The following is a 14,354-nucleotide window of genomic DNA, read 5'->3' as shown; positions in this document are numbered from 1 at the left end:
ATACAGGTAGTTCTCGAGGTACAACAGTTCATTTAATGACCATTCAAATTTACAATGTCACTGAAAAATGTGACTTATGATCATTTTTCACAGTTACGACCTTTGCAGCATGCCTATGATCATGTAATCAACTTTCAGATGTTTGGCAATTGAATCATGTTTATGACTGTTGCTATGTCCCAAAGTCATGTCATCACCTTTTGCAACCTTCTGACAAGCAAAATCAATGGGGAAGCCAGATTCACTTAACGATCAGGATACTAATTTATCAACTGCAGTGATTCACTTAACAACTGTGACAACAAAGGTTGTAAAATGGGGCAAAACCCACTTAACAAATGTCTCACTTAACAACAGAAATTTTGGGCTCAAGTGTGGTTGTAAGTCAAGGACAACCTGTATAGCTGACTCTGTGAAAACTTTAGAGAAAACTTCTTACCGTAAGACAATTTTGACATTAGAACCAATTACTCATAGAAATATCGGACTTTTCACTGGATATCTGTTAAGAGATATTTTAATGTGATTCCAGCATTTAGCTTAGGTTGAAGTTTGTATCAAGTATGAAGTTCAACCCCCAGCTAAACGGCTCCTTCCAGTCGATTCTCTCTTTGGTAGTTCTACCTAGAAGAGAGGAACTGCAAAAAACTAATCATTGGTTGCTCTGAAAATGTACAGCAGTGTAATACAATTCAACACACAGTGTACATTATTGTAAAAAGTGAGTTGTAAAAAGTGAAGTTCCTTCAAATTCAGTTCAACTCCTGGTGACAGTCTGAACATATTCAGGCAACAGTATAGAAACTGTTTGTTATGCCCTCTTCCAGGATGCATTTACCTGCCCAATCTGGCCTACAGCCCAGGATTCCTTGGAACTCTCCTATTTAAGTTCCAAGCAAAGGAATCGTCCTTAATCTCTGAGTCCAGGCAAAATTAGCTGGTGCTGCTACCTACAGTTTATCTATAAGATAAACAATAAAGATGACTAATATTGGATGTGTATAAGCAATGTATCCAATAAAACAAAACAAAATTCAGGATTGCTCCTGCCAAACCTCTTAGAGCTCAGCAAAGGAAGTAGGGCACCTGAGAGAACAGTTGAAGGCATTTTATTCCCCCCAGGCTCTACTCTTCGTGACTGCCTCATGGAAAGCAGCCGCACTTCCCATTATCCTGGCAGAAGACTCTGCCCCACTGTGACTTGTATCATAGGCCAGATGGACTGGATTTCTATGGGGAGTTCTGTGTGTGCTTCTGTTGAACTTGAAGTGGCCAACCTATTTTCCTTTGAAGAGAAAGTGACATTAAACCCCTCCTTCTTTAATTCTACTTCCTCACAGAAGTAAATTGGTAGCCTGACAAAAGTAACAAAGGGGATTTTGGTGGGAAGGATTGAAATTTATGTTGCTGGTTTTATTCTTGGTTTGTCAACCTGGATCTTATACATGCAAAACATAGATTGAGGAGGCCAGAAATATGCCAGAAATGGCAGTTAGGGTTCTGGTGTTAGAGACATCCTGTGATTATTGTATTTAAGGATGGCTTTATCCATTGGTGCTGCCATTAGAAACCAGTTGGCCAGCATGGTGGAAGGCAATGGCCAGTATGAGGAGCAGTGGAAATAGAAAGACTATTGCAAAAGTCACAGGCAGAAGACAAAAATGAAGGGATGTATAAAGAGTTGCAGTTGCATGAAGGATAAAGCAGGTTGAAACAAAGAGAGAGAGAAGACTAGCCAGAAATATGCAAACTTAACTAGACAAGGAAGAGAGCAAATGAGTCAACTGTGGACTGGTTTGTTCAAGGTGTAGTATACTGAATTATTGGAAAGTGGGAAAAGCATGGAGGTGATTATTTTGTTCCTTGGACAGAGATAGGCAATAGTCATCTGGAGTGAAAAAAGAGGGATTGCTACAAAATGACTCAGGGATCTCATCTTCGGGCATATATTGGCATCTCCCTGGGAGACTTCAATTTCCGGACTTTGGGTGAGGTTCAGGTGTAGTTCAGGATTCATAGCGACCATGACAGATCATTTCCGTGGGTATGGAAAGAAAATCTTGTGTGAAATGCAGAAGGAATAACAACTGACTATGATGGAAAAGAAGTCTGTGTTAGTCACATAGAGGCTTTTGTTTATTGAAACAAAACCCTTTTGAAAAACCCTAATAAACCCAATAAACAACAACAACAACCCTAATAGCAAATCTGAAGACATGAGTTAATTTTTCCCAGATCTTTCCAAAGAACAGAAAAGGAAGATTGGGTATTTGTAACGTAGTGTTGAATATATTTGTATTGTCTTGTTAATTGATTTACTTTTTTGATGAAGTGTCATAAATAGTAGTGCCTTTCTACATATTGAAATTGCACAGAAAAGAGAGATGAAAGGGTTAAAAATGAAGAGGTTGGTCTGAAGTCTGTGCATTGCTCTATGGCCAGCTCATATTAAACATTCATATTTTCCATATGTAAAAAACATTTTTAAAACTATTGTTCAAAATCCACAATAACTTACTTTCATTTAGAGTAATTAGCTGTCTAGTGCTATCAAACTGTATAGTTTACTATACATTTTGATCTTCCTACTATCCAAATTTCCAAATAATTTTAACTATGTTTATATTGCTTGTCTCCTCTTACAGCTATCCATCTGAGCCCATACTTTTTTTAAATAAAATATTCGAATCAGAGATTCCACTGTTTCAACCTGCCGATAAAATACTGATCAATTTGGGACAGTCGGTATATCTGTATTCTGATGAAATCTGGTCTGCCACCCCTGTATATGCTTTACCTATGCTATCTAAGACTTAGATTCTGCTGCCATGGGATTATATTTTAACACCCCCCCCCCCAATTTTTATCTTTATTCTTATAATAAAAGCCTCTTGCCTACATGGGGCATTGACTTGTGGACACTGAGTGCCACCTAGTGCTATCTAAGAAGCAGCAGTCTGAGACACTGGCCCAATCCTGATGATAGGATATAGTCTAGATCAGGGGTAGGCAACCTCGGCTCTTTTATGACTCATGGACTTCAACTCCCAGAATGCCTGAGTCAGCATAGCTGACTCAGGCATTCTGGGAGTTGAAGTCCATGAGTCATAAAACAGCCAAGGTTGCCTACCCCTGGTCTAGATAGATGCATCATCCCAGATTCCTCAAGAGCATCAATCTTTCCCAATCCTATACCTTTCAGATGTGTTGACAATTTATTATCTGTAGCTAATAGTTAGTCATTCTGACTATAGCTGTTGGAAGGTGTAATCCAATACATCTGGAGGGCAAAACCATTTCCAGAGTTAACTGAGTGGCATGGGCTAAAATAGACTTTAGAATACATAATAATTCACTTAACAATTACTTAATAATGAGTGTCAGAGGTATTGGCCCCAGGACATTATTGAACACATCTGGCTTCCTCAAACATCCCATTTATAATTAGAAACAACATCCACATTACAGGACTTCTTGGAGGAAACATCACTTATCATTCTGATCCTCTGATTTAGAATAGTCCAAAGTTTTCAACCCTGTGACTTCCAGATGTGTAGAACTATAATTTCCAGAAATCCTGGGTTAAAGGAGAGCTGTGATCTCTTGAGAAATTTATTTCAGAGGTAGTTATGTTACTTCAAGTAGCCTGATAATGTGATTAGAGAGCAGGGACATGCTAACTAGCTTTGCCTGCTGACTTTTATCCCAGTTTCTATGCTCATTACTCTCCCGTTGCAGAAATAATGTCTATAGATGGTTGCAGTGCTGGTACAGGAATGTTACATGGGAGGGAAGGTTAGCCAGCATATTCCTTGTCATCACCTCATTGCATACATTGCTTCAAATTTTAACTGGGTAAAACTTGAAGCACTTCAAGACAACTGCCAAACTTGTGATCTCTGGATGTGTTTGTAATGCAGCTGCCAGAATTCCTAGCCAGCATACATATGCATGTTTCTGTGTTTTGTTACTCAGAATAAACAAGGGAAATGTGTTGTTGTTGTTGTTGTTGTTGTATTAGTTGCACAGTCATTTCTATTCATCTAGGGAGTCTTTTCTAGGGACCTAGGATGATGATGATTTTTATTATTATTAACCAAAGAGTTGGATTCTCTTTGAATAAATCATACAGACCAGTCTTTTCAGTGACAGGAAAGCAGTAGAAAAGGTAGAAGTAAGACCCTAGAATCCCTCCATGCCTCTGTGTGTAGTAGGGGAGGGGGCAGGAAACCCCTGGCAGGCACTGCAGTTCCCAGAGCAGAGAAGGATGATTGTTGTGTTTGGGAAGCTGTGTTTTGCCATCTAGGCTGAAGGGAGCTCCTCTGGGGATTCAGAGAGGGGGAGCTCCAGGAAATGAGATGCTCTTGGGCAAGATCTTTTCTTCTGGAGCCAAGAACTCGCTCACTGCTTTGCAAGCCACTCATAAGCATCTCCAAGAGGACGGAGTTTGGACCATGCATGCAACACAGCCATGCGGCTTCCAGCTATGAATTGCAACATCCTTGCCCTGGGGAGGAGCATCTGGCTTGCATTTGTTACCTCGCCCTTCTCTGTTCCAGCCTCTGTTCCTACGCTCTTTCTGCATGTAGTACCTTGCAGAATATAGCTCACTGAATCCGGTCCAATCTCTCTCTGTCTCAGAAGGATCACAGTCATCAGTGAGCACAAAGTTGTTTCATAAATCAAGAAGCTGAAGGGCGGAAATAAGATTTTTAGAAAATCACAGCAAGGGCCCATTTCTGTCATTCTGCACTGCTCAAAGCAATTGGGGTGGAGTTATTGTTTACAGTCCTTCAGGGAATGTATTTGTTTTAAAGCTGGCTTTCTTCTGGTTCTCAGTCAATCTTTCCAGCTGAAATGCTTTTCAGATTTGTTCTGGTGGGGTTTCTCACCCTTGTTGTGCTGTTTGTTTGCTTTGTCTTAAGAGGCTGTGCTTCGCAAGCTTGTGAATAGATTTCTCTGGAGATACAAGAGGGCTCTGGCTGATATTGCCAATGTGTTTTTATTTAAAAGCAAATCCCACAAAGGCTATTGAAAAAAGGAAAAATCCAGAGATGCATTATGAGAAACAAAATGTGGAGCTTAATCAAAGAATGTTTGTGTCAGCACAGCATCCCTGTGTTAGATGTCCTCATCACATCACCAGTATCCACTTATCTCTTTCCATGCTTCTCTATATATTTACAAAAAAACCCAAGGTTTTTCTGCACTAGTTCTTTCCTTCTGAAAACTTCCTAGAACTGCTACTATTTCATCCTTGGTGCTATGCCACATTAATTTTAAGTGATTGGAATTTCAATTAGTTACATTCCAATGCTTTCTAAGTACAGATTTCCTTTTAAAAAACAACCTTGAAGACATCAGAACCACAAAATCCATTGATCAATTTTCTTGCATTAAAAAAAGAAAACATTAAAAGCAACCATAAGAACTCTGATTCAAATTAAGGCTACAGCAGTTCAGGAAAGATGTTAAAAATGATTTGTCCATGCTGTTTAATTGCCATTGGTCAGCTTGAGAATCCAGTTCCCTTTCATACTGCAGCACTTTTTTCCGTCATTCGTACACCTGGTTAGATTTTTCCCTTGCACACTTCAGCCTTGTAACTAGGAGTCCTTTAGTTGTTTATGTACTGCCCTGAGAAACTGGTTCTCAATATCAATCCCACATACCTATACCTCATCTATCAAGCAAAAGTGGGTTGTCCTTTCTCCATAATAGCTGTTTTCTCTCCGAGAAGCTCTTAATACTTTATGACAATGGGCAGAGCTATAGTTCTTCCACATTTTCTTTCTCCCAAGGAGTGGTGAGATGCTGCATTGGGATTAGGGAACTGACCTCCTTGACCATACAGCTGTAAGCTAGTCACTCTTTCTCAACCCCATTTCCACAGAGTATTGTTTTTGTGCAACTAAATTTCTCATGCTCACTGTTTTCATTTTCCAAAGAAAAGGGGGATGATAAATATAGAATACTAAAATGCACTTGAATATTTAACATTGTTAAAATATCTAATCTATTTGTATAATACTAAATGTATTCAATAGTTCTCATAGCTGCTGTGTATATACACAGATGGCTTACAAACATCTTTTCTTTTTGTTGTTACCCTCATTTATATCAAGGCCACGAGAAGGAGCTCTGAATAAGCTGCCATTTTCAGTCCATCTGGCTGGACAGAAGAGGGGGGGGGGGAAGAGCTGACTATTTTCTGCAAGAACACTGCCCCCTTATGGCACTATAGATTTTCTAGAAACTGTTGGGATATGAATGCTGGGAAACTTAATCCGTAGTCATTTTCTTAATCTCAGTTTGGATGTACCTGGAAATAAACCTTTTATCACAGATGTCAACAAAACAGAGCACTAAATAAGTGCTGGCATCTGTACGATTTTCATGACTGAGAACTGGAGGCAGATCCAGGACAGTACTTGAAATCTGTACTTGAAATCTCCAGCTGATTCTCTCCCTCCACTGCTAATTTGCATTTTTATATTTTCTGTGTTTTAATTTTCTTTATATGCTTTATTTTTAATTGCATGAAATGTATGCTAATATCCTATACTGCCTAGGGATCCACTGCATGTCAATATTATAAAATGCTAAATAATTGTGGATGAAAACAAAACTTCACAGCAATCTGTCTCAATTTAACGCTTTTCTGAAATTTACATTTTTCCACCAAAGCAAAAGAAAACAAAACCCTCAGATCCTGTCCTTTTCTGTGGTGCTTGCTGAGATGAATATACAGTACTGTAAATCCAATAATTTCACAAAATAGATTTCAAAACTTTAGGTTTTAAACCTCTATTGTTTTGTTATTTCCATTAATCTTGTTACCAATAACAGTATTCCAATAACAATACTGAAAAATACTTAAGCTGTTCTACTCAGCTTTTAAAAAATGCTTAAGGAACCAACAACATTTTAAATGTACATTCTTTCTACTTATAAAAGAACTCAAGAAGCATTATCATTAGAATTCTACGCAAAAGTAACAAAGTCATCAAGGTCAACAGAATAAGCCTAACAACACAGCAGTAAGAATGAAAATCCACTTCTTCCATATAGCTGGCAGAACATTTTCATCTTTTTTTTCCTGAATGTCCCTTAAGGATCAAAGCAGGCTGGCTTTATTGTGGGAGAATTCCATAAAAGTTGACATAGATATGGAAAGTCACAAGCAAATCCTTCTGCCCACTAGACACGAAAGGATAAGAAGTTATCTTTTGTGGTCCTAGGCATTCTTTGGGATGAAAGAGCTGCAAGGAATAAAATTCTGCCCTTATTACACAGGAAAAGGTTCATACTCACCTTATCCTGCTCTTGTCGCTTCAGAGCATCAAGTTTCACCTGTTCAACCTCAGACCTGGCGTATTTCAGCTCTCGTTGTAACTCACTGAGCTTTTCACCAAGGAGATTCTTTTCAGCTTCTTTCTGAGAGACTGCCTAAAGATGATGAGAACAAACACCCTCATCACCTTTATCAACCTTACACTGTCCTGTATATATTTTATAACTTTTATTTATTAACAATATTGACATTATTAACATATTTATAATAGTATTTGATCTCAGAAATCTAGCAAGATCTGACCAGTTTAGGATTTAGATGGAAAAACATCATCAGAACTATGGGCTAGATTGGGATAGTGTAAAACATCATAGAAAGTGGACATGGGAAAGCCCTTTTGTGCTGTTGCCAAGATCATTACAGGGATGTGTCCATGGATTTATCAGGACAGCACACTTTTTCAAGGATACCCTAAAGCAAAATTCTCTGGGATGTTTGTCAGGAGAAACAAAATCACATTTGATGGATGGGCAGGAAACATGACTATTTTGTTTACTTTTTCCTCTATAGAAGTCCATAGCCTGTCACTCCTGCAATTCTTTTTGATATCTTTTTCTGTTTATGTCAATTGCCTTTCTCTGTTGCACCCAACAACGGCTGCTAGCAATTTTCAATTTACACTTAACTCAAGCCATTGCAATACATATTTTGTTTGATTTGGGCTAAGATGTTACGGTGATTTGTAACTATGATTTATGGAGTAGCTCTTTATTTGTTCAATAAAGTGTAACTAAAATAAAGCACTAATTGGATTGTATTATGTATCCAGTTACAGTACCAAACTGCAAGAGAGATATGGCATAGAAAGTCAGCCAGCTGCAATAACTCTATGGGTCAGGGGTAATTCCACGGAATGGCACTGGGACTGTCTGCTTTCCATTTTACATGAATGATACTGTCTAGTAAAATAAATAAATATTATATTCCCATTAAAATAAGGTTTGTAGCGAATGATATCAAAATACCTCAGGGATACTGAAAACTATTAGATATTAAGAATGCCTGGATCAATCTCTTTCCAGTCTATTTCAGTTTCTTTTATGCTTACATATCAACAAGTTCTAACTCTCCTCTATTTCAATCTGCATATTTTTTAAAAAGTATGAAAAATAGCATTTTAACATACTTTTCCATGATATATGGATATTTATTATGTAAAGGTAAAGGTTCCCCCGCACATGCGTACTAGTCATTTCCGACTCTAGGGGCCGGTGCTCATCTCCGTTTCAAAGCCGAAGAGCCAGTGCTTGTCCGAGGACATCTCCGTGGTCATGTGGCTGGCATGACTAGACACCAAAGGCGCACGGAACGCTGTTACCTTCCCACCGTAGTGGTTCCTATTTTTCTACTTGCATTTTTACGTGCTTTTGAACTGCTAGGTTGGCAGAAGCTGGGATGAGTAACAGGCGCTCACTCTGTTACGCGGCACTCGGGATTCGACCCGCCAAACTGCCAACCTTCTGATCGACAAGCTCAGCGTCCTAACCCACTGAGCCACCACGTCCCTTATTTATTATGTACTTAATGCTAAAATAAGAATGTCTCTTCTTTTTAAAAAATCTATGAAAAAGAAAGGATAAACATATCCCAATGTCCTTATTAATCCAGAAAAAGTGAATGAGGTTTGTTTCCTTAAAAATATGAACCTGAACAAATTCTCAAGTTTTCAATTTCAGATAATAGAACCAGATGCAACTCTACCTCTTCCAAAAAATATTTTGGTGAAAATATCCTTCTTTTCCCTTCTGAATATTACCCAGTATGGAGAATTTTGACAGTCCGTGTTCACTGAGCTCTGAGTAAATCCCTGTATGTAATGTCCTCAATAGATAATATCGCAGGAGAGATGGGGAAGAAAGTTTCCTTCTATCTTGTATAACCTTTGAACTATTTCCTCTCACCTTTTGTTTTTCATTTTCTAGCATAAGGAGGCTTTCATCCCTGCGCTGCTGCAAAGTGAGGATTTCCTCCATGAGCTCCCTCTTCTCAGCTTCATACTTAGACACCAGTTCTTCCTTCTCTTGCTGAAGACAGCTCACACTTTCATCTTTTTCCTCCATCAGGGATAGACGTAGGATCTCCTAGTATTGGCAGTGTATTGTACAGTATTTATCAACTAAAATATTACTGAATATGAGCTCAATACGATTAAAAGCCTGTCTCCTGGGACTTTTTGGAAATTTTGATCTCAGAGATTCTCAGTCATCCAGAATCTTCATAGACATTTAAGCTATGCACTTTGGGTTGATCTCAGAGAGTTTCAGAGTACACAGAAAGTAAACTTTTAATAAAGGCACCCCAAAGAAGTTTTTTTTTTCATAAGGCAACCAGACTTGAAGACGTTTTGCTTCAGCCAGAACTTTTACTGAATTCATCCTCCTGATCTGCTGTTTAGTTCTATGGGAAATGTTACTCAAATGGGTTGATCTGAAAATTGGTGGCTTAGTTCTTGATCAGTTTTGAGATGAGGAGGCATAAAGCTAGGTATGGAAGCAGTTTACTTCCAAAAAGCCTCCTAGTCTTATTAGCAGTCTTATATTTGCATTTTTATTTGAACATTGTGCAGCTGGATTTTGCACATATTAGTCCATTTCACAAGATATCAAGGATGGGAATTTAAGACTTCCTTAATGTCTTCTACACCAGTCATATTTTTGAAATTAAAGCACAAATATTTGCATTGATGAAATTTGTTATTTTGCAATCTCATGGTATTTGCAAATGGAGTACTGGGCCATGGATATGCTTGGAAATGATTTTGAATTGTGGATGATGATATTATTGGTGAAGTTACTTAGTTGGATAATGAAATCTCTACAAGCAAACAACCAAATTCAGAGAACACCAAGACTTCACAGTTTAACCGTGAGCTACATATATTCATTTCTTTTCAAATTCTGAATTATAATATGCAATTTATAAAGAATTATTGTTCATGGATGTATTAATATAGGTTTCTGTTACACTTTTCATTCCGTGGATCTTCTGTATGGGTCCTTGTATTTTATCATCTTAATAACTTTATAGTATAGGTTAAAATAAGTTGACTTACAGCTAATAACCTGAGCTCAGTCACTGAACTTCATAGCTAGAGAGAAAAGATACCTATTTTAAGATCAAACTTTTGCATAATACAATCTATTCTAGTTCTGTATTTTTAGTAAGGTACAGTTACTTCCTCTATTTATTTAAATTTTTTTAAAGAATCTTGAGTGTGCCAGGGCATCTAGTGTATCTTCTGGTTTCTGGGATACTGGCAACAATATGTTGGCTTGCAAGATGATCTCTAGATTGGAGATCTTAGTTTGCATAGAATAGTACAAGCATAACCTGTATAAAATTGAGCTTTAGTTGCACCTGTGGCATAATGCCCAAAATGTTCCCAAACTGGCATTGTATCCTTACCATAATTGGGAATCTGCATGTTATATAGGAGAACTAAATTGTTAACCTACAGTAGTCTACTCTTTTTAAAAATATTATTAAAAAGCATTTCATTAAAAGTCTTGAACATAAGAGAGTATATATTGAACTTCATGCTAGTCTATGTTTAGCTGCAACAATCTAATGGTTTATTAAGCAAATTTATATGTTCTTCAATCTGTCATTCCAAAAACCAGGAACTGAAGATCTATAATCTAACCTTCATAAGAAAAATGAATCTGCCAGTCAAACTTCTTAATTATGGTATCTCTTTACTATCCTTAATTTCTTAAGAATTTTGAACCTTTTATGTTTAGAAGGCTGGGGGGAGGGGAGGTCAACTTGAAATGTATCCCATCTCACAACCATCCTTCTCAAAGACACATGACTGATATATAAATGCAGTTATATAATTTTCTCCAAGATACTTAAGATAAATATATTAGGAACTATTAAATAATGACAGTAGAATAGACAAAGAGAATTTATCATATTTATCAAGCTCTTTGATTCTATTTTGTCCATTTAATGGAAATCTTAAGTTGTTTATGTTAATTCTATGGCAAAGTATTACAGTAGATACTACTCTCTCTCAGAAAGTTTGAGATGATCCGTATCCTCATAATAAATATCTATTAATCCTAGCAAGGAGAATGATCTCATAGCGGGTATACATGTAAACCTAACTGGAAAAAAAATCATAATTCTTTTATTATTTAAATTATAGTAATGAGGCAAATGTATTCTTATAAATCCAACGATTGCTCTTGTAGTGCCTTAAACAATATTTTAACGGATTCTGATGAAATAAAGTGTGGTTGATTAAAGTTCCTGTAATTATAAATCTGTTAATTTTTGCCACATGTTGGTTTGTTGCTTTTACCCCCAAAACAAACACAGCTATAAACTATGGAGCCTGATATGATGTATAAGAATTGATTTTAGTTTGGGGAGGCAGGGGCTATTTGATACCAATCACTATAAATTGCTCTAGGACTGTTGATTTCTTGAACCTGCATAACTGACCTTCTCTTTTCTAAGAGTCCCAAGGTCCTCTTCAAAAGCTTGCTTTTGATGTTTCATAGACAACTGACACTCTTCTTCTGTTTGAGTCAACTGGTGCTTCAACATCTCTATCTCTTTTCTCAGGGTACTCTCCTGAAGCTCAAGTTCTTGCCGAACCTTTCCTAATTCCACTGTGAAAGAAAGCAAATTCTATTTAGAAGAGATTCTTAGATATTCTCCAATACACACAATGTTGGAAAAGATTTCAATCATACCAGGTGTCACCATTGTCTTTTAGTTCACTGATACTATTCCTCCAAAAGATAATAATCCCATCCTCTAATTAATCTTTATTTATACTATTTTTAAACATTGTTTGCTCTGATATGTTTTGTGGTATCTGCTTTTGAATTTGGTTGTAGCCACTGCTAACCACCTTGCTAAAACTGCCAGAAAGTCAGAATAAAATAAAGAAAACTACAAATAAGGTCAGTTTTTCTAGATCAGGCCAATGGTCCATTCAATTCAGTATTATGTGTCATAGAGTGGGCTATCAAATGCATTCAAGGGCCTCAGAAATCTGCATATAAGACTCATAGCCATTTTCTGCTTCCCAGAAGGTGATATTTCAAAATTACTGCTTCAGAAGTCAGCATAGAGCTCTCCATGGGATTAAGACTATATCCTACCAATTTTTTAAAATTATAATGTTAATTTCAATAAACTTTGAAAAAACCAATCAAAGAACAAGAGTAACAGATACAAAGGACAAAAGAAACAAAGACCATCTACTTCCCCATTTTTTAAAAAAAATATCTAAGTACATTTATAATCTTAAACATATACACAAGATTGTAACATATGCAAGCCGATATGCAACACTGTTATCCAAAAAGTAATTTGTTGACAGGTGCAATCTGGAGATCAGATGTGATTAGAATAATCTTAAAGACACAGAGTTGCTGTTTTTTTCAACCAATATTATTTCTCAGAAATAAAGGTGATCCAAAAGAAAGATGTACTTTAGTTTTTTAATATCCTGCTACAGCAAAACTGATTTTCTAATGTAGAAAGTTCTGAGAAAAACGAACCATAAAACTAATATTAATTATTGAAGACTGTTAAGTAATTTTCCTGCTTCTTGGAACATTTTCTTTGCTTTTGATCAAAATGAATGATGAAATGGACATTGCACCCAGAAAAAGTAGTAAGTACAAGTTTTGACTGTAGGTCTTCCAAAACCATTTAGAAAAAAGTTGCAGCTATTTTATTAAATTGAATCAGTATCTTTTCTGTTCAAATAATATGACTGTTAATTGAAAAGCACTAGAACAATTAAACTGAATTGAATTAGCAGTGTGATATGGTAGCAAGAGAACTTATTTACTGGAAGTTAGACACTTGGCTTGGTAATAATACCAGTAAAAAAAATTACTAATTGAAAGTGAGTCTGCAGTGTGATGTGGCTACAACATTTTGATACATCATCTCACAGCTCATCTAAGTGTTCATGCATAAATCTGCCTGATAAACAGTGTTAAAGCTTTGGTATCAAAACAGCTTCTTGAAGGCTTCAGTTTGCATATGGTTCTAGCGTGAAAATGTTTATTTACTCTCTATTTCCTGTGTTTTCATTAGTTATTATGAGAATGCTAACAACCAACCTGTGTAAGCAATGTCTTAGCACAAATGTGTTTTTTAAAATTGTCTTGCACACAGTGGTTTTAAAATACCCAGCTAAAATTCCCAGAATTGGATAAAAGATTTCCCTCTTATGAAATATTATCCCTCAGTAAAAAATGGGTGTAATGCAGACATGCTTCCTTGTGGTGCACCCTGGGCAATGTGACTTTGTTGTGGCTAAATAGTCAACACATTCTGGCTGCTAGACCTCACAAGGATCTCCCAGGAAGAAGCAGCAACATGAGTACCGAAAGTAAAAACAACAGTAAATGCTGTATTCTGTTAGGCCACATAAAATAAATAAACAGTGGGAAAACTAAGACTTGCTGAATTTTTGAATCTAAATGTATTGTTGAATCAGATTATGCCTACTGTACCTTGGAGTGCCTTCCTGGAAAGATCAATGCCTTGATTTTCTCCTTCTAATTGTTCCTTGCGGGCCTCAAGTTGAGCTGCCAGCTCTTGTGCCTCAAAAAGGCTGGTTTCCAGGGATTCCTTCTCCGTTCTAAAAGCACATTAGGATATAATCAGTGCCAATCAATTAGACTATCTTCACCTTGGATCTGCAGACAACCACAAAGCAATGATTTTAAAAAGAGGCTGTTGTTCAGCTAGTATTTACCAGTAGTCAACTTACAGCAATCCATTTAGCAACTATTTGAAGTTACAACAACACAGAAAAAAGTGACATGACTGTTTTTCACACTTATGACTGCTGCAGCATACCCGTGGTTATGTGATAAAAATTTGGGTGCTTGGCAACTGGCATGTATTTATGACCGATGCATTGTCCCGGAACCATGCTTGTAACCTTCCCAGCCAGCTTGGGGTCATGTTCTGTACCAGCCTGCTACCGGCCCTGCAGAAAAGGTAGGGACAACCCCTTTAC

General features: G+C 37.0%; 1 protein-coding gene across 1 annotated transcript in view; it reads right to left on the bottom strand.

Annotated features, from left to right (window-relative positions):
• CROCC2 (ciliary rootlet coiled-coil, rootletin family member 2) overlaps window positions 1–14,354 on the bottom strand; it is a gene marked incomplete at its 5' end in the record, with an annotated part of 111,184 nt that overhangs the window by 43,000 nt on the left and 53,830 nt on the right. The window contains 4 exons of the mRNA XM_081329888.1: window positions 7,315–7,449; window positions 9,256–9,435; window positions 11,804–11,973; window positions 13,843–13,970. Of these exons, the coding sequence (XP_081186014.1) occupies window positions 7,315–7,449; window positions 9,256–9,435; window positions 11,804–11,973; window positions 13,843–13,970 (613 nt within the window). The remainder of the gene's footprint in view (window positions 1–7,314; window positions 7,450–9,255; window positions 9,436–11,803; window positions 11,974–13,842; window positions 13,971–14,354) is intronic.

This window comes from Vipera berus (genome assembly GCF_964194415.1).
Source record: "Vipera berus genome assembly, chromosome: 5".
Taxonomy (NCBI): Eukaryota; Metazoa; Chordata; class Lepidosauria; order Squamata; family Viperidae; genus Vipera; species Vipera berus.
This window is presented reverse-complemented; position numbering and strand designations above follow the sequence as displayed.